This window comes from Erpetoichthys calabaricus, chromosome 6, assembly GCF_900747795.2.
Source record: "Erpetoichthys calabaricus chromosome 6, fErpCal1.3, whole genome shotgun sequence".
NCBI lineage: Eukaryota > Metazoa > Chordata > Cladistia > Polypteriformes > Polypteridae > Erpetoichthys > Erpetoichthys calabaricus.
The window spans coordinates 54,749,093-54,770,692 of NC_041399.2; the positions used below are offsets into that span (position 1 = coordinate 54,749,093).

The 21,600-nt window shown below is 37.1% G+C and overlaps 1 protein-coding gene across 1 annotated transcript in view; it reads left to right on the top strand.

Annotated features, from left to right (window-relative positions):
* The window catches only part of prex2 (phosphatidylinositol-3,4,5-trisphosphate-dependent Rac exchange factor 2), a 547,559-nt gene that overhangs the window by 330,682 nt on the left and 195,277 nt on the right, over positions 1-21,600 (top strand). The window contains 3 exon segments of the mRNA XM_028803602.2: positions 6,403-6,520; positions 8,056-8,240; positions 12,243-12,404. Coding sequence (XP_028659435.2) covers positions 6,403-6,520; positions 8,056-8,240; positions 12,243-12,404 — 465 coding nt within the window.

Below are 21,600 nucleotides of genomic sequence, written 5' to 3' on the forward strand. Positions count from 1 at the left end.
ATGACCTTTGATTAAATAATTTATTGCAGCAGTACTGTCTCTTTCAAATGTACTAACCTCCAATTCCTGTCCTTACATTTCTTTCTCCAAATACCCAATCGCCAAACAATCAGCTCTGTAATAGACGTTAAGCCATCTGTAAGCTTAGAACGACAATTCTTCAAAACTTTTAAGGTACATTGAAATATCTTTGTAGTACGTGTTTAATTATTTTATCCATCTGTCCTTCCAGTGTCGTGTCAGCCCAGCAAGAATACAGCACGAGGTAGGAACAATCCGTGAACTAGCTAGCGCTGCGGCACCGTGTCCTCACATGTTTAACACTAGAATTAAGAGTCTACGAAAAAACTCGTAGATCCGGCCCACCTTAAAAATGTTCTCACCTCTCTTTTGTCTTCTAAATGTGCCGATTAACAGGAGCAGCAAGCAGCCGGCTATTCCATCCCCCACCGCCGCAGAACGTTCACTAAGTTTTCCCAGCTCATGCCTTGTTTGATTATCTGGGAGTGACTGAAGTGCTGGAGTTTTAGAGTGGAAATAATAGATCGCTATTTGGAACACACACATTTCATGTGTGTTAAGTTTCTACAGTAATCTGTGTAAACACATTTTTAAAACAGAAATGTTTTTCATATTTTAGTAGTAAATGACAAAATGTAGGCATAAACTATATAATGTATGAAGCCTGAAATCCAAAGATCAAGTAAACACTTTCACTAAAGATTCAAGGAATAGACAACAGCTTCATTGGCATAGCGGTAAGATTTGCTGACTTGTAATCAAGAGTCCCCGGTTCGATCCCCACTCACTCCTATATTTGCCGTTTTCAGTAGTGAGCTGGTCCTTTTGTTAATATTATAACAAATAATAAATAACGATCACGATACATACTACCGCCCGCCCCCCAACCAAGAATCTGACGCTGTTATTTTTCATTTGAAATGGAATAACTGGAGATGTGAGTGGTGTTTTGAGACAATGGAACTGGACATTTTCTCATCTGAAGGGATAAAAGCTGACACACAAACGCTGGCGAATCTGCCTTCTTCGTAACTCACCCTCACTTGATTTTTTTTTATTCAGTTTTATTGAGTGTTCCTGCTCATGCTGAATTAGTGCGCAGCTTATGGTGTATGATGTCAAAAAAAACAAAAAAACACAGACATAGGTATATATGATATTTGGAATTATTCGTTTTATGACCTGTATAGTACATTTCAGAAAACTTTGTGGCACGGATGCAACATTATTCATATTATTCATATTCATTCACATAACATCTTGCGGTTTGTAATCAGTGACTGCGTGTTTTTTTTTCCCCGATCTTGCCAGTCCCCACATGTTGCTGTATGCTGTTTCTTTTGTACTCCAGGACATGCAGAGGATAGAATTGTACAGAGCAGTAAGTTCAGCGCTATATGCAATCATCAGATTCAAATGTTAACTGTTCACATACACGCAAGGATCGTCTTTCCTACATTTACGTGTGTACCTGTTACAATGTACACGGTTCTCTCTATGCTGTGGTTCCTATTACACACCTGAAAGAAAGAGACAATATATGTGATCATCACACTAATGCAATATTATTTGAAAACGAACAGCGTCAGATTGGGTGTGGATTTATATTGGCGCTATTACTGAAAGAAAAAAAAGATCAACATGTACGTTGATCCTGCAGCACTGAATAAGCTCACATGCTCTAACATCCCTTCCCCTTCCCCCCCACCCCCATCTGACTCTAAGTAACTGCGCAAGTACAGACGCAAACCAAATGTGATCAAGAGTCCCCAGTTCGATCCCCACTCCCTCCTATATTTGCTGTTTTCAGTAGTAAGCTGCTCTTTTTGTTAATATTATACAGTATACACATACACTTGGTTTGCATCTGTACTTGCGCTGTTACTTAAAGTCAGATTGGGGGGGGGGGGGGGATGATAGAGCACGTGAGCTTATTCAGTGCAGCAGGATCAACGCACATGTTGATCTTTTTTTTTTTCTTTCAGTACATGTGCCTGTCTGTCTCTCTACTACGCAGTGCTCTGTCTGTCTGTGTGTTATGGATCTTAAAAATAACAGTTCTAAGGACAGTTGTTCATGTTAATTGCAGTCTCAATTGTTAAAAAATATTTTAAAAGGAGCATCCCACATGAAAATATAACGATCTCATTAACTGACAGTACATACCAATTTATAAATTTTATGTCCGTTTGAGGTTAAAAAGAAAAGAAAAAAAAGAACACTTTCTCCTCAACGGGGAATTGAACTCAGGTCTTTGAGGGACAGTAAGCCTGCGACGCTCTGAGACAGCAAATCTTACCGCTACACCACGGAAGCTGTTGTATTGTTCTTGAACCTTTTGTGAAAGTGTTTATTTGATGTTTGGACTTCATGCTGCTTCACACATTCTATAATTTATGCCTACATTTTGTAACATTTATTACTAAAATATGAAAAAGTTTCTGTTTTAACAATGTGTTTACACCGATTACTGTAGAAACGGAACACACATGAAATAACGATCTATTATTTCCACTCTGAAACTCTACTTCACTCCCAGATAATCAATAAAGGCATGAGCTGGGAGATGCTCGTGCACGTTCTAAGTTGGTGGGGGGATGGAATAGCCAGCTGCTTGCCGCTTGTTTTTATCGGCACATTTAGAGGACAAAGGACGCTGGTGGAGAGGTGCGAATGGTTTTAAGGTGGGCAGATCTACGAGTTTTTTCGTAGACTCTGGTAATTCTAGTGTTAATTATTAACAATACAGATTATTTAAATGAAGTTAAAGTTTTATCTGTATAATATAATCAACATATTTTGCTGCATTTCATCTTAAAAAATTATATCGTCATCATATGTAAATACGCGCTTTATAAAGTGGCGCAGGCTGTGCAATATTATAACTGTAGTGCAAGTTTACAGTGAGGTAATTGTACTTATAACTACAAACAGTTCTACAAGGGGCACTTGACGGACTGATTGAGTGCGTTTAAAGATCTTGGGATGAAACTGTTTCTGAACCGCGTGGTCCGTACAGGAAAGGCTCTGAAACGTTTTGCCGTGGCTGAGGCAGCGTGTGCTTGATGCTGTATACCGATAATTCTCTTTCTGATCAGCTGCTGTACAGCTGTGATTCCCCACTCAGATACAGTGATATAAATACTCCAAATGGTGCAGTGAGAGTAATATGGAAAAAGATGATCCGCTGTGGCAACCTTTAATGGGAGCAGCTGAAAGAAGAAAAAGAAAGTGCAGTGAGAGTAACAATGCTAAAGCAGTTATGGTATTTGGAATACTATGGCTATTCCCTGGACCATTATATTGTTACAGGTTAATTACAATCAGATGCATACACTAATACACAGATACACTAATAAACAATATGCAGTTAATTTCAGTGTATTTATAAAGCCACGTCAGGAATGTGGATCTAAGAAAGAAAGGGTAACCACACAGGAACAGTAGCACTGCTTTGACGCTGGATGCCGGCAGTCTGCAAAACCGAGCGGAGAACTTGCGTACGCCAGGGTATGAGGTACTGTGGAAAAGTGCATGGCTTTACGCCAAGTTTAGGTTTTATACATTATAATTTGAGTGTGGAAACGTTCGTACACAACATTTCTGTGCGTACGCACCGTTTATACATGATCCCCCTGGTATTTGACTTTGTGTTCATTTTCCTTGGTTTCTGATTCCCATCTTGTATTTTGTATTTTACTAATTTGGTTAACATGATCTCCTGGTTTTGACCTCTATCTGTTTGACCATTTCTCCTTGTCACTTTCCTTCAATGTACCTTCACTGATGGGACAGCCTGGCTACTCGTAACCTAGTGTTAAAGTAGCACTTTGATGCAACCAAGTTGAATGGAATGACAAGAAAAAAGTTGTTAAAACAGGCAAGAGATCTATCAGGAAAGCAAAGGGTCAGCAATGGCTAGAAGCTTTTCTCAGCCAAATTCCTAGGTGTAGAGAATAGTCCATCCATCCATTTTCCAACCCGCTGAATCTGAACACAGGGTCAAAGGGGTCTGCTGGAGCCAAACCCAGCCAACACTGGGCACAAGGCAGGAACCAATCCTGGGCAGGGTGCCAACCCACCGCAGGACACACACACAAACACACCCACACACCAAGCACACACTAGGGCCAATTTAGAATCGCCAATCCACCTAACCTGCATGTCTTTGGACTGTGGGAGGAAACCGGAGCGCCTGGAGGAAACCCACGCAGACACGGGGAGAACATGCAAAATCCACTCAGGGAGGACCCGAGAAGAGAACCCGGGTCTCCTGACTGCAAGGCAGCAGCGCTACCACTGCGCCACCGTGCCGCCATAGAGAATAGTTTCTGTACATATTTTGAAATTAAGAAGTATTGTTTTCCTGTTTATGTGTTTTATGAGCTATAATTTTTAAAGTGACATTAAGATGTTTTTAGCAGCAGCCTGCCACATGATAGTTTCCATCTTTCCTCCTGTCTGGCGGTTACATTTCTATCTCTACACTAGGAGTAACTTTCATTAGTTTTGAAGCAAACATAAGTGCATTGATTATTCACTGGATCATTTTTTGAGACTTACAGCAGAATCATTACAAGGCCATTTTAAATGTTTATTTAAAATGTAATAATTTGTGCAAATCAACGTTGTTAGAATTAGTTTTAATTATTAAACATTCGAAATGAAAGGAAGACAGTGCCAAAGGAGACAAATGTCAGATATTACCAACTTTATTTGGTGACATGTTAGTATTTGGCATTTTCTCTGCATGTAAAGATGGTTAAACAGATGGTTGCACAAATTATGATTTCACCAGTAACGGCACACTGCACAATAACGTGCAGTGAATACACTTGACTTGAGCATTCCTAGTTTTCATCCTTTCTCTGTACATTTGTTTGCTCAGAGGTTGATGTGCTTGCTGTTTCCTGAGCAGCTCTTCTTTTCTCCACCCTCGAGACCTCCTTCTTCTCTTCTTTCGTCGGCATCTTTTCGCATTAAAACTGATTAAGTCAGTGTTTGTGTTGCAATCTGCTTTAAGAATGATTTAGGGGAGGTGACGGAGAAAGTGGTAGGGAATGAGAATGGTGCCTGTATGCATGCACCGCACAGCCACCCTGCTGGCCACTGCCGAGAGTTGATTTTACAATACAATAAAATAAAAATAAAAAGAGGAATAACCTTGGAGGTCAATCGTCACCACGAAAGCGGATAGTAGACGTCACGTAGTATATGTGTACCAAATTTCAGGTCAATTGGTCAAACAGTTTGCGAGCTACAAGTGATTTAAAATCCTGGACAGACAAACAGACAGCCACAGTCGCGTATTATATAAGAAGATACTGTGTTATTGAGAATTACTGGACGGAAAAGCATCGTGCCAACTTTTTCTTTGGAAATGAATACTTTTATATTTATGTGCAATTGTTGACTTGCATATACTCTTTCTTCATTAAGGTGAATTTATAAAATAACTTCTGATGGTTATAGTATACCATACATTTATTATCGAAATACACAGAATGAGCCAAATATACTTCTACAGTGTTTGATGTCAATGATGAAAGAGGAGAACATGAGGACAACCCATCTTTTAGGATTTTAAACACCATTTAAACACTGCATGTGCTTTAATGTCTGTGGCATTCACTTAGGGTCCACACAAGAACCGAGTTCCCTGAAACTTCTTAAATCCACTCAACTATTCAGTCACCCAACATTTTACCTGTCACTATGCACCCAAAAAGCTCTTCAGGGGATGTCTATGCCCTTTCTTGAAACATTCCTGCAATCAGTAAATGTGCCTTCAACCAAAGCTCATTTGCTTCTGTCTCTAGTTTCATTATAAGCTGGTAACATCCTGATGTCTACTTACTTAAAGAAATGATGCTATAGCTCTTTCTTGAATGTCCAAACTGATTCTGTGAATTATTTTTCTGCTTTCCTTAGACCTGTTTACTATTTTTCCTGTCTTGAGACAAACATGAACTATATGCTTCTGATTTCCTGTGACTTTCATTGAATGTAAAATATGGAATCAGATTTGAGATACTGTTTTATTGTCTCTCTGCCTCTGTGAGCTAGAATCTGTTTTCTTTTCTTTTTTTTATGAACATGAACATTCACATCCTTCAATTTTTTTATGTTACATACATAGTTCTGCATTGTTGGGAGTCAGTGCTTGTCCTGTTAAACAGAACCAAATCCAATCAACTACTTTGTAATTAATAAATCAGTCACCTATTTCCATCAAGTAAATACTAAAATAGGAGTTGTTTACTGAGGATATTCAAACTGTTAAACTGATCTCTGATACATTTTCTTTTATGCAATTTCTTGTAAACTACATCTTCAAACTGAGAAACTCTATTCCAACTTACTTATATGTGTTTTTTTTAGCAAGATTCTATAAAATGGGTTTACAACAGCATTGAAAGTGCTCAAGAAGATCTGCAGAAAGCAAATCTGAAACCCGCTGGGGATGACTGTGGTGATGTTTTTGAATGTAAAGTAGAAGGTACCAGTTTCCTTTGCTTTGTTGGGGTCTGTTTATTCCCTTGTATGACTTAATAATATTTAATATCATTATGAGTGATAAGCTTTTTGACCAATATATGCACAGCATGTTAAAATCCATTAATTCAATTTTCCCATGTCCATATCCACTTGCGGGAAGTAGGGCCTATCCTGGCATCACAGTATACAATGCCATAACCAAGCCTGGACTGCGTGACAGTTCATTGCAATACATACACCACAGCACTAACTCACACAAGACCTAGTTTTTAAGCATCAGTTAACACAGCAGTGAGGCCTCATGTATAGAGGTCACTAGGGCAACACCCCTCCTAAAATAAAAATAGAAAATAATAAAATACACCAAACTGTTGCAAATCAATATGCGGTACTGTTTTCCTCCGTTATAGGGGCCACGTTATTTTAGTGACCTATCACTACTATAGTCTTTCGTTCACTGGTGCCAAGTCATAATATGATCCTCACTTAATCCCGCCTGTCAAAGGGCAACATTGAATTCACCCCCCCTTTTCTTATAGACAACATTGAGACCTATAAACATAAAAAAGTGCAATTCCTTAGAAAAGTATAGGGCTTTTTATGTCTAGCCCCTGAGGTATGTAATATGTATGGTATATGCAACGTACACCCCTTCATAATTGAATTGTGTGGGACAGATGTTCTTCCAAATGCTATTATTTTGCTGCAACAACAGTAGGAAATCTCTGGCTGTGAAAGTTTCCATTAAAAAACTTGGAGCTCCTACATCAGATATTACAGCTAAACAGGAGACAACAACAAAGTAGGGAAATATGTAATTACGATACTTCTCTCTGAGCTGGTATTCCAGCAAAAACTTGCTAGCAGGCTGCAATGTAGGTAACAAACTATTTTGTTTTCCATTCTTGCTTTTGTAAACAACTGGGACTGATAAAGAAACCTCCTCATAAGGTCAACCCTACAGCAAGGAAAGTTTTCAAACAACACAGATCAACATTCCCAGATCAGGCAGTCAACACCAACGCAGAGGTATACCCTATGCTGAATAAGACCAAGCTCATCACTTAAGTTGGGTATCATTTAGAATTTATTGGAATCTGATTCAAGTTCTGCTTATCATTTTAGTTTCTTGTTGACTCTTGATTCCGATTCTAAAATGGTTAAAATAAAAATGGTCAAAACATTTCAGTAACAAAAAAATTGTCTTTATTCTCTTTAAAGAGTTCTACTTAAAATTTTACAACAAAAGTTACTAGAAGCAGTAAAACAAAAACAAGGGCTTTCAAAATAAATACAGATAGAGGGGTAACACATACATCAGTACAATGACCTCTGCAGCACACTGGTGATTTTACACAGTATTCCTGTTTATTTCAGAAATACTACTTATTTTAACATATAAAGGAATAGTGCTTACCTATGCATTTTCCAATTCTTTTAAACTATGTCCCATGTTAGAAATGAATAGAGATTTGTATTGACATCCAATGTAAAAATCCAAACATGCTTCTTCAGTGTTTCCTTCTTTCTTCCTAGAAGTGATCGACAAATTCAGCACTATTGCAATAATAGATGGAAAAAAGGACCATGTGAGCCTGACAGTTGACAATGTTCATCTGGAATACGGAGTTGTGTATGAATACGACAGCACCGCTGGGATCAAGTGCCATGTACTCGAAAAAATGGCTGAACCCAAGGGCTTTTTTAGCCTAACTGCAAAGGTACAGTGTTGCTAAAAGAAGTCATGAATACAAGATGGCTATTGGGCTGAATTTGTATCCTTTTCTTTAGCCGAGCTTTGATTTGTAGCAAGCAAATTAAAAGAAATTGAAAAATACAGCTACAAATATTTTAGGTAATTTATATTTCCCTTAGGAAATTAGTGAAGCTTTAATTTTTTATATTGTATATGTGGTGAGGCAAAAACAAGTTTTATTTCTGCATCCTGACTGGAGAAAACAAATGTAAAATAAAAAAAATGCCTGTAAGCAGTGTTTGGAGGCAAAGTTCTCATTGAAAATGAGCTAAACAAATGAGTGTCCCACCAAAGGTCAGTTCCTGCATTGGTCTCAGCATAGACTTCGTCTCCCTGTGACCCCATGCTGAATGAGGAATGCTTTGGGAAAAGTGATGTTGGTGGATAATAGATTACAAATTTAACCATGTAATGTGAGGTTGATGTTTAAACAGAAGGATAAACAATAAATATTGGATAAAACTGGACATACAGTTATTAGTGATCAAGAGCCATTTGTTCTTTTCAGCATTCATGTCTGGTTTAGTTAATTTACCTTTATTGTCCACAAGCAGAAATTTGCTTTGATCCAGTGAGCAATATACACATTCCTAAATGCATACATACATAAAGTAAACATTAATAACATGTTTATGTACACTTCTATAAGAGTTACTTATTTCACAAAATTGAATTGGGCCTATTTAAAAGTTTTATTACAGTCAGTATAAAACTATTTCTAATTCCGTTTGTTTAAAATTTTGGCACTAAGTATCACCAAACAGAAGACAAAACTTGGAAACAACTATTCAAGCAGTGCGTCTGTTCCTTTATAATCATACCCGCTTTATGCTTTTTTGTTATACAGTTCTTGTTCAGAGAGAGCAGGTCCCAGTTGGATTATTTATCTAAATGTATTTTTGTTGGTCACAGACAGTCCCCAAACAGGCCAGGAATGAAAAAGTCAGTATGCCCTCAGTATGAAATGTATAATAATTTGCAAGATGCTGGATGAAATATTCATTTTCCTCAGTCTTCTTAATAAACAGCTGTGCTGTTGACATTTTAAAAGATTTTTTGCATGTTTGCATTAAAGTTCAAGCTATTATTCTCTATAGTTCGCATGTACTTAAAGCTGCTAACTCTCCTGACTTGTTCTCCTATGAGGACCAATAGTTTTACTGGTTCAGAATTCTTCCTAAAGTCAGCTAGCAGCTCTTTTGTTGTCATCACATTTACTTGAAATTTCTGCACCACCGCTGCATCCCCTTGGCCTCTTCCTCAAAATGTGCCACATTGTTAGAAGTGCCAGTCAAAGAGGTATAATCTTCAAACTTGATAGCAAAACAATTGCTGTCAGATCCTCTGAAGCTGATAGTATAGAGTATAGGAACAACACCTGTGCCTTGTGGAGATGTTGTTCCAGAGATGTTGAGGAAGATCTTACAACCTTTTATTAGAATTTCTATATAAAATTATAAGTAAAACAGTGATAATAATGAGGATAGCACAGTGAAATGCCTTCTCCACCTTTTAATACAAAAAGTTAGCAGCTGTCATTGAGAGCTAAACTAACCAAGTACTTTGTTTATGGATGAAAATGGAACTTCACTGAAGAACTCCTACACAAGAATATGTAAATTGCCCCCAGAAACAAAGCATGGTCAAAATTAAGTTTAGACTTAAGAATTGTTAGGCACAAATGCTACCCATTCTCTGATATACTGTCCACTGCTTCGATATCTTGTTTTTATAGAAAGAAGTCCTATGGTATTTACAAAACAAGCAGAACCATTGTGAGCCATGTTTTACACACATACAACAAAGTAAAGTTCCTCAATCAATTTTCAGAGTAAGAGAAAGTATGTGAACTTCTTGGAAATAACCACATTTATACATACATTTGTCTTAAAATATGGTCTGGTCTTTATCTAAATTATAATAATGGATCAACACAATCTTTTTAACTAATAACACACAAAGTATTGTATATATGATCATTTTGTTCAAAAGCACCTCAAAAAGTGAACCTATCACCCCCAAAAGTTTTTCTGATGAAGGACATGATGTTCTGTACATATAATGACTGATTGAATGCATAATTTTACTAGTCACTGGTGTGGCTGTGCTTCTCACAGAAATTCTACCAGTATACAATTTCAGAGCTTTAGACTTTAGTAACCTTGTCATCTTATATGCATTTTTTCCACTTTCATAACCAAACAAATGAACTGAAACCAGTATAATTAAATTTGCATTCAAGTAGAAAACATTGTTTATTTTGGCCCAACTTAAAACAAGAAAGGAAATTCCTTGTTATATTCATAATTTAATATTCCATACATTGTCTCTCCTTCTTTTTCCTACTAAGGCACATGGGTAATTCAATAATGTAATGACTATGAGCTAAATAATGATTAAGTCATCATCTAATATAAATACAGTAAAATCTATGCATTCCCCTCTCATTTTTCTCAGTCTAGAGTTACAATTAGTTGGAGCCTTTCCAAGTGTCTCTAGGTACAGGACAGGAACGAACCGTCAAGTCCATTACAGGGCACACTATCACAAAAACATCTGACTAAACTGTAGCAGTGTAGAAGGAAAACAGAACCCATGGAGAACCTTGCAGTCTTCAAGGATAATATAATGTAACATGCACTCACACTTGCTTAATCTAGACCCATGTCTAGGGAGAACTGGAATATACCCCAGCAGTACTGGATCCAAAGCAGAAATCAACCCCAGTCTTTCATAGGCTTTCATAGAGCCCTCTCTCGCATGCACCCACACACCTGCCCAGACTTGCAATGGGCCGATTTAGAATCAGCATCTAAATTAATATGCATGTTTATGGGATGTGTGAGGAAACCAGAGTACTTGAGGAGAAAACCCCAAACTTACACAAACAGAACATGGAAGAACCCCACACGGCACCTACTAGGCAAAATACTTGAGAATGTGTTATGTTGTATAATGATTGTAATCAATGAAGTAGCCATGCTCAGCGTGGCTTTCCTTAAACCTTACCCCTTCTTTTCCACTCTACAGTGCATTATCTGTCAAAGATCTATGTTTAAGCTGTAGATTCCTATTATTCTTTACTCTAGCTGCCTTCTTGTGTCAGTGCCCTCTTGTCTAGTGTTGTCCAGCTTCATGAAATATGTGGAGAAAGTGTTAGTATTACTAGTTTTTACATTTTCACTTTTTTTTTCATTTTTGGCATACTTTAGGAAATGCTTCTACCACTTTTTTAGTTTAGACTTTTGATACTCAAATAATGGCAGATAAAATCTGGCTTTTTAATAGCCACTTTCATTTTCTTTTTAATTTGAGAAAAAATATTATGATCTACTATCACTTTCTATGATAAACTTTATAATGGCCATTGTACACAAAAGTATGAAATTTAAAATATTTCTTGGACATAAATACGAACTATGTGGCATAAGTAACATATAAAAACAATAACATTTTTGATTGTTGTATTCCTTTAACTCTTGCAGTGTTAATACTAATACTGCTTTCTTTCTGGAACTTTTGTAAAGATGATTTAGATCAGATTATAATTTTTTTGCCCTCATTCACCTTTCATTTATAGAAGCAAATTAGTGCAGGGCCCATGTTATATGATGCCTTTTTTGTGCCACTTTCCATAAAAACACAAAAGTATTCATTGTTGAGAAACAAGCCCAAATGTCTATCTTTAAACCATGCATATGATAAAATATATCTTTTAGTAAAAATCATGACTTTTACATATAGACTGGTGTTGGTCTCAAAAGTATTGTTTTACGCAAGACCGAATTAATATGTCCTTATGTTTTTGCAGTTTTAACGACATAATTTAGCAATCTATCTAGCTCAAGATAATTATATTTTCTGCTTATTCATTACAGCACCAGACCTTAGTACTGTTTTAATAATATGGCCTATAGAGTTTTGTGTGGAGTTTAATTAATGTAAACGTTTGCTTTTCTGATTACAGATACTTGAAACACTGGCTAAAACGGATGAGCAGTTCATGCAAAGCTGTAGTAGGCTGAGCTCAATAAATGATATCATCCCTGCAGAACTTCAGACCAAGTTTGTCTTAATGTGCAGTGAACGACTTGAACGTGTGAACAGAAGGATAACAAATTATCGCAAAGTAAGTCTGGTAAGCTTGAAGTGTGTGCTTTGTTTTGAATGATTTGCATCCAGTGTGGCAGTAGATCGATATTAGTATATGCTAACATCAAAGACAACGAATACACATATCATAAAATCACATAATTTCAGGGTGGAGATGTGCTTGAAGGTGCAAGATCTAACTTTACTTCATCTCTCTGAGACATAGTGAGCATCTTATCATTCATGCAATATGCTGTCCCACAGGGCAAGTACAGAGTGGGAGAAAGTTCACCCCATATCGAGAAGCAAAGTGGTTTATAGAGATGAGGCAGACTCTTTCCAGCTCATTCTTTTTAACTTACTGCATGACTTTCAGTTTCTTTCTTGCCAGTAAAGTCATAAACTATATAAACAGAGCCAAAAGAAACAGTCTTTATCACCATGACCTTGTTCATACATATCTGTCCCATATATACCTCTGAAAGCAAAAGAGTGAAGTTTATTACAACAAAATCCTAAACACTGAGCCAGATGAGCCATGTATGTAAGTTTTGTGCATTTATGGTTTTGTTACAAAATGATTCTGTTTTATGAGATTTATTTTTCACTTTGACTGAAGTTTTTTTTTATTTTTGCCTTGATTTTCTTTTTTTACACGACACAGTCTGGAAGCATCATGTGAGCTCAATCTTCATGCTGGTGATGTCATGGAAGTGACACCATAAATACTATGTAACAAATGCACCACATGCTACACATAGGTGGATACTCTATGTATTAAAATTTCAGTAGTGTAGTTTGCTTCTTTCCAAGTTGACCCAAGCATTAGAACTGCTTACTGGTTTTTGACTTTTGTTTTACCTTCGACTTCTGAGTAACATCTTGTTTCTTGGTTCTCCGAAATTTTTCAATGTCACATTCTTGACCTTTTGCTTTCCATGATCACATCTTTGCTTATGGAAATCATCTCCTAGTCTTTCTTTCATCAGACACTGCTTGTGTTAAGTAACAGTATTAAAGCTAGGCTGTCCATGAACATATACATCCTTTGGAATGGATGCAATGACCATGGAGATCCTACTTACAAGAAAAAGGAGATGCTAGTGGTTTGTTGTCTTATTCCACTTAAGCAGCATAATTCATTTTTTTGTACTTGACCACAATAAAAAGGAAAACATATAATGCCTATTAATACCTATAAAATATATAATACCTTTAAACATATAAACACTATATGAGCTAGAAACTCTGCATGCCTCAATTATATTGCAACCAGGATGAAGGAACACCATGATGACCAGCTGTCTTTCAATAACCATGTTGCTACGGTGTCTCGGTCTTGCAGATTTGCTCTGCACAATATCTAAATGATCAGACCATATCTGTCTGAATATACAGCACAACTCCTGGTCCAGCTCTTGCCTTGTCACACCTGGACTACTGCAACTCTCTCTCTTCAGATCACGAGAATGACTTCCTGTAGCAGCACGTCTTCAAATCTCTGATGCCTGCCTACAGATTAGTCAGTGGGTCTGCACATTTATATGTGGACACATTTGTGAGATCCTATGCTCTTTCTTGACCACTCAGGTCTGCTGTTCAGTGATATCTGGTGATGTCACCTCTGTGTGGCATCAAATCCTATTCCAGAATCTTTTCACGTGCAGCTTCTGGCTGGTGGAACAAGCTCCCAACCTCCTTTCGAAACTCTGACTATCTCAATGTGTTTAATTAGCGTTTGAAGACTTTTGTGTTTGGTGAATTTCTATCTAAGCGATATTAGCTATTAGGTTTTGTAAATCTTGGAATTTTAATTAGCTTATGTTCTGTTCTGAGCCCTTCACTTGTGGTAATCAGTATCATTCCTTTGTCCTATAACACTTGTACCCAAAAAGTCCCCAGAATGATGTTTACTCAGTTATGTTGACCGCTTTTGTAATTCACTATGGATAAAAACGTCTGCTAAGCAATGAAGGTATCGTAAATATAACACCTTCTATCACATACATGTAAAAAACACTGAGAGTAATAAATGAAACAGTAATATATAAAATGGATGTTAGTACTATCTGTGATGTTACTGGTAGTTAAGGTCAAGGAGCTGAGCACAAGGTAATATGCAGTAGCTCAGTTATTAGACTTGTCAAACCAAGAAGTTAATTACAGCCAACTGTCCTTGGCAGTGAAGGCCATCACATTATTGAAGAGGATCTGGGAGAAATTTTCAACAGTTCATTATAGTATTTGAAGTGATCCCATCACCCTAAACAACAACAGCAGGCATTGGCAACAGCTGAGTGCTTGGTATGAATTCTGTCTGATTCAATCAGACTTTTAAAAGAAACACCCAGTCCATACCGAGATGACGTTCTCTCTGTGTGCTTCTCTTTTCCAAATGTTCTTAATGTAATTGCCAAGTTGAGTGAAGTAGGTGATAGCAGGTGTTGTCTCAGAGACTAAGAAGCAACACATTCGAATTAGTACTCAAAAAACTAGAAAAACACACAAAACCAAACTAAAAATGAACTGAGAATGCAAGTCCCCATCATCTTAAATCTGCACCAACTTTTTAAATATAATTTTTCAGTGGCTTTCATTTATACTGTATGTTTACACAGTTCATTTGCAGCAGCAACTCAATTAACAATTTATACAAAATCTTTTCTTAATTTTAAAAATAATGTCACATTAGAACAATTTACTGTATAAAAGTTAACTGATTAAGACTTGCCAAAAAACAAAACCTTCTATAATAACACAAATTAATGACACATGTAGTATAAAAGTAATACAGTAAGTACATAAAATATTGCTTATCATTATCTTTCAGGTAATTTTACCATAAGATGATAGCCGATCTCTATTAATGTGTGTGATACTCTTTAATTTTATAACAATTGTATTATTGGTTTACATTATATTGCAGAAAATACAATGTGCAGAATTCAATTAATAAATACAAATTTAGTTTCTTCAAATGTCATTTTTCATACATAATTTTCATATGAATTGTTTTTGCACATGAAATCTGTTTTACATAACTTAGTTATTTTGGAATTTTCAGGCTGTTTAGTCCTTGGCCAAATATTTTTTGGAAGTTCATTATCTATATATATAATTCACTAAGTCCATGGCAAGAAAGACGCACGCAAGACAGAGCCACACCCACCAACTCACAGAGCCCCGCCCACCAACAATTCATTAAGCAGCCGACCATGGCACGTAAGACAGAGACCAGACCATGGCAAGCAAGACGCACGCAAGACAGAGCCACGCCTGCCAACTCACAGAGCCCCGCCCACCAACTCTAAGACCATGGGATATGCACGACAGAGCCCCGCCCACCAACTCTAACCCTCCTCCCGAGTCCATCCTCGCTCTCGAGGCACGTAGCACCTCACCAAACACCGCCTCAGTTGCTTTCGTCTCTGCTAGAGTCCACATGCACCTCTGAGCCATGTTGACTTTTCATTGTTGTTTTCGGTTCCGGCTGCTTTTCTATATATAATCCACCAAGTCGCCCGACCATGGGATACGCACGCACACACGCACGCAAGACAGAGCCCCGCCGGCCAACTCTAACCCTCCTCCCCGAGACATGCGCACTTCCTGCTCATGTGCCCGCCCCTAACTCCTCACCTGAGTCGCTTTCATCTATGTAGGTGCACGAGAGAGACACACACACACAGGCGCAAGAGAGAGAGACACACACACACACTCACGAGAGAGAGGGTGCTGGACGCATAAGGCAGAGAAGGCAGTTAAAGAATGCACTGGGCTTGATTTTGTTTTCACTTCTGTTTACAGCGATTGGTTCGTGGTGTGCATTGTTGCAATGTTACTTTTCGTGGTGGTTTATTAAATTACGGATTTTTCAAATGTTCATTTTTTTCCCTGTGCTTAAAACTCATTTAAAAAGTGTTTTTAGCCAGAGGTTGGTAGCGCTATAGTGCGCTAAAGTTTTCTCTGTTGTTCAAGGTTTTCTCAGTGTTATTCAATGTTTTTACATTTAGTTTACTATTACGCTGTGCATTCTATGGTATAATTAACTATATTTGTGCTTAAAAACTTTAAAAAATATATATTTGCATACAGTTCATACGGTCTGGAACGGATTAATTGTATTTACATACAATCTTATGGGGGAAATTACTTCGGTTCACGACCAAATCGGGTTACGACCAGAGTTTTGGAACGAATTATGATCGTGAACCGAGGTTCCACTGTATTGGAGTGTAAAACTATCGCAGCTCCTACCTCACAAACTGTCCTTATTCCCCGGATATCCCTGACCCCATCAGATTCAAATTTGCCTTTTACTTTTACACGCAGACAATTTCCTGTTAGATTGGCCTTTGCAATGACAATTAATAAGGCATAGAGACAAACTTTCAAAATGATATGCCTGTATCTGTCAAAACCAGTTTTTAGTCATGTTGGTCTCTCCAGAGTTCCATCTTTTCATTCACTCACAGTCGTATCCTCAAACCCACCCCATTTGGACAACTGTGTCGTTCAGGAAGTGTTCACCCATCAATAAATAATTATGCAACGTATGTTACACCGCGGATTGGCTAGTTACAAATAAAAACTCTAGCTGGAAATTATTATGAGTGAAGTTGATATACCGGTGATTTTTAATTTTTAAAACGTAAGTGTTGCCCTTCAAACTAACAGGCATCCAAAAAAGTATATTTGCCCTGTAGTCCAATTAAAAACAACTAAAATTATTTTTGCCAGCCATTATTATTTACTCATTGAAGATTCTTTCTTTACTCTTCCCAAAATCTAATACCTGCGCTCTGTACGATACTCTGGAGGGCAGATTAGATTTACTGTAAATTTAACAGTACTCTATTGTTTTATATCTAAAAGGGGGAAAATATTGCTGTCCATGGCACTGCAAGTTCAGTTTTTACAAAACTGGTACAAAGGATATCCATCCATCCATCCATTTTCCAACCCGCTGAATCCGAACACAGGGTCACGGGGGTCTGCTGGAGCCAATCCCAGCCAACACAGGGCGCAAGGCAGGGAACCAATCCCGGGCAGGGCACCAACCCACTGCAGGGTACAAAGGATAGTGGGGGAAAAATAAAAATGTCTTTAGTATTTGTTTCACATGTTTTCTAAAATTCTCAGGTGTTTTTCGACAAGTGAAGAAATCATCAGATCCAGGATAAGAGGAGTAAATGTCCCCTTGGTGATACTCCATCCATCTTCAGCAGTCCATGCTTAATCAAAATTTAGGTTATTCCTTCTTTTGTATTTTAATGTCAAAAGTTGTATCACTCCCTGAGAAAAATGTATTATAAATGTATCATGCTTCCATGAATGTTGTTTGACCATCTATCAATTCATTTTCTAAACACTTTATCTAAAACAGGACTCAAGAGAACTAGAGCCTCCTCCGAGTTCTAATATGCAAGCCAGTAATGAATTTTGTTAGGCGTTTACAATAATTAAAACTTGTACAAATAGATGAAACACTGGATATCTATTTTTGGTGGATTTTTTTTTTTTGTAATTCAATATATATTGTAATGACTTTGTTAAAATTAAATCTGATAGTCAATGTAATAATTCCCAGAATAGCCAAATAAAAAAAGACACATTTTTACAAATTCTTTGTCAAGTGAAAATAAACAGCTGACATGGAAGCTGGATAACAGTGGTAGCTAGGGAATAACTTCCACATTCCTGAATAAAACATAAAGTTGCATAAACCTTGAATGATGCTTTACAACAAAGCTGGCAGCATTCATCAGACATTCTTTATGAAATTTGACAGCCCTAAAATTTGAAAAGGTTTGACTGCATGTTTTAAGTTGTAGACAGCATGGATCTGGAATATTCCATAAATACAGTTAGAACTGCTATGTGACATTTAACTCCATCCATCCATACATCCATTTTCAAACCTGAGCAGGGTCACAGGGAAGCTGGAGCCTAGCATTAGACCCAAGGCAGGAACAACCCCTGGTTAGGGTGCAAGTCCATCACAGAGTGAACGGTGTCTCACATACACACACATATATAGTAGTGCAGTTTAGCAATGTAAATTCACCTAACATGCACGTCTTTGGGCTGTGGAAGGAAAAAGCACCTTGAGCAAACCCATGCTGACAAGGGAAGATGCAAGCAAACTCCACACAGGGAGCATCCAAGATGTAAACCCCGGCATCTTTGTTATGAGCGAGCAGCAGGTTTGCCTAGTTGCAGTGTCCAAGCAAAAGCTGAATATACCTAATATGTATAATTAATTACAGTATATCTAGTGTTGTACTCATTGTCTGTTGTTTGTGTTGTATACTGTCAATAGTCAATTAAGAATATTATTGAATGGTGTACATAGGCCAGTAAACATGACTTATCATATCATCTTCTTCTCCATTAACTGTAAAGGCCATCGACACCCTTAGTCTCCTGAAATGTCCTCCTCCATTCTTCTCTTTCACTGGATTTTTTTCTATAATCTTCTGAAGGTCATTGGTCACATCATTCAGCCGCCTAGTTTTCAATCTTCATTTACTTATTTGTCTGCCTAGGTAAGCATGCACTGCCTTCCTAGGTCCTTTGCACATTTCCATCCTCCCTAGGTGGCCTAACCACCTAATTCATCTGTGTCTAATGATGCTAGTCAGGGCAGGTTCTTTATATAGTAGTTTCAGCTCATCATTTTTTCATGTCTTACACATCCCTTTTCACATAACAGGACCATAAATCCTTCTTAATATTTTCCTCTCCTAGGCATTTAGTCTCTCTTCATTCATTTTAGGCATGACCCACATTTTACTACCATGTATAACTACACATGGCAAGAACACTCAGCATGGATTCAGATGAGGGAGGTCATGTTTTACTAACACGTTGGAATTCTATGAGGAAGCAACAAAAGGGTACGATCAAAGTGTAGCATATAATATTATTTATCTTGACTTTCAGAAAGCATTTGTTAACATGGCACATTAATGGTTGGACAGCAAACCAAAATAAATTGAATTTCAAGGTGTAGTGTGTAGATGGTACAAAACTGGCTAAAACACACAAAGCAGAGGGTTACAGTATGAGGAAGCTTTTCAGAATTGGTTGATGTTAAGAGTGGTGTCCTTCATAAGCTAGGTGGATTGTCAGTTAATCTAGAAACAGCATGTAGGCTTCAGCAGATTTGTGACAGATGGAATTGAATGCAAGTAAATATAAAGCATTACATGTAGGAAGTTTGAAAGTACAAGTTCAGGAAAATTGAAAGTACTCATAACTATCAACTTCCAGACATTATTCAGAAGCCATTAAGAAGGTTAACATAATGTTAGGTTATATAGCATGATGTGTAGAGAACAAGTCTTAGGAGGTTATGCTTTTCAGTTTAAGCCTAAAAAGATTAGGAGGTGACGTGATTGAAATGTTTAAAATCTTGAAGGAAATTAGTACAGTGGATCGAGACTGTGACTTTAAAATGAGTTTATCAAAAATATGAGGGCACTAGTTGGAAACTTGATAATTGTAAATTTTGCAAAGACATTAGAATGTTTTTGTCATGCAGAGAACCACAGGAATAAGTTACCAAGTAGTGTGGTAGACAGTAGGACTTTCAGGACTTTCAAAAATAGACTTGTTATTTTGGAAAAATTAAGTGGATAGGACTGGCAAGCTTTGTTGGGCTGAGTGGCCCATTCTCATCTAAATTTTGCTAATGATCTAAAATCTGACGGCCGTATGATTGATATACTGTACATTTTGGTTTTTTTTTTTTCATATTCCATGACTGACATAGCACAGATGCTGTTACAAGATCATTGTAGCCCCTGTTCCCCTTGTGCAATCCTGCATTTATTTCTAAGTTTTGTTATTGTATTTTTTGTGAAGAGCACTCCCAAGTATTTGAAGGATCTGACCATCTTGAAGGAGTAATGGTCAGGCTTCTGCCTTTGAAACCCTTCCTGGATATGTACATGTGCCTGTTTTTACTTTCAATAATGTCTTTTATTTTTAAATACTGGTTAAATTCAAAAAGATCCTGTTACATCTTGAGTGTCCTCATAATCATAGCCATTAGTTTATGTCAGGTTGGTGAAGCCTGTTGTAAACTAATCCATTTATGTTGACCGTTACTTTCCTGATGGCTTGTCACAATTGTACATCAACCAATATATATTCTAAGGGATGTTCTTGCCTCAGAACCACAATTTATTTGAAAGATATCTGAGATGCCTTAGTTCTAACTTTACTTCCTGTAAGTGTCATCTGTACTAGTTACTAGTAATAGACAATAGACAATAGGCAATAGACAATTGTCTGAAGAACTTTAATAATTGGGAAGCTTGTTATTATATAAATCAAAAAGTATTATTTGCTATCTGTAATTTCCTACCAGTATAATTTGTCAGGAACCGTCAGTGAAATAAAACGAACAACAATTTACAACAAGGCTCAATACATTTGTCTAAATGATATTGCCACTGCAAGGAAGATACATTGGAATAGATTTTCCCATTTTATCATGATAATGACATTATGAAGTGCATTGCAATGACTTTTTTGGAGTGGGTTAAAAAAACAACAAATAAATGTCCTTCCTGGAGCACCATCACAGCCTGGACTTGAAGATTCTTTCGTAAGTTTGGTAAAGAATTGTCAAATACTGTCAAGTTTGGATGTGCAAACTTGGTAGGAAGCAAACTCAAGAGACTTATAATAGTAATTACGACAGAAGTGTTGCTAATAAGTAATAACTTGGAAGTATAATCTAATCTAATGGTGGTACATCAGTTACTGCATGCTGCATTTACTATATGGTTTATGCTGATATACTGACTAAATATAAATGTTACTTTCAATAAAGTGTAAACCTTTCGATACACACTGTATATGTTTACTGGTTTCTCCTGGTATTTAACTGGGAGAAGCAGTTTAAACAAATGGCTATAAATGGATCATTCATGGGATTTTAAATGCTGTTTCAAAATGTAGTGGTTGGAAACTTTTCTTCGCATTCCTAACCATCAACAGTATGCAGCTAATATGTTATATAAGTGAATGACATTTGAATAAAACTTGTATATGTTGTTCACTTTTACATAATAGTATAAAATATAATGTCAGTTATTATCTGAACTTTGGAGTTAGTGGCAGTGAGTAGTAACTGGAACTTTAACACACTTAATATGGCATATGTGTCTCTCAGGACCAGTTGGCTCTGGTTGTAAGATCAAAAGTCAGGATGACCGTTA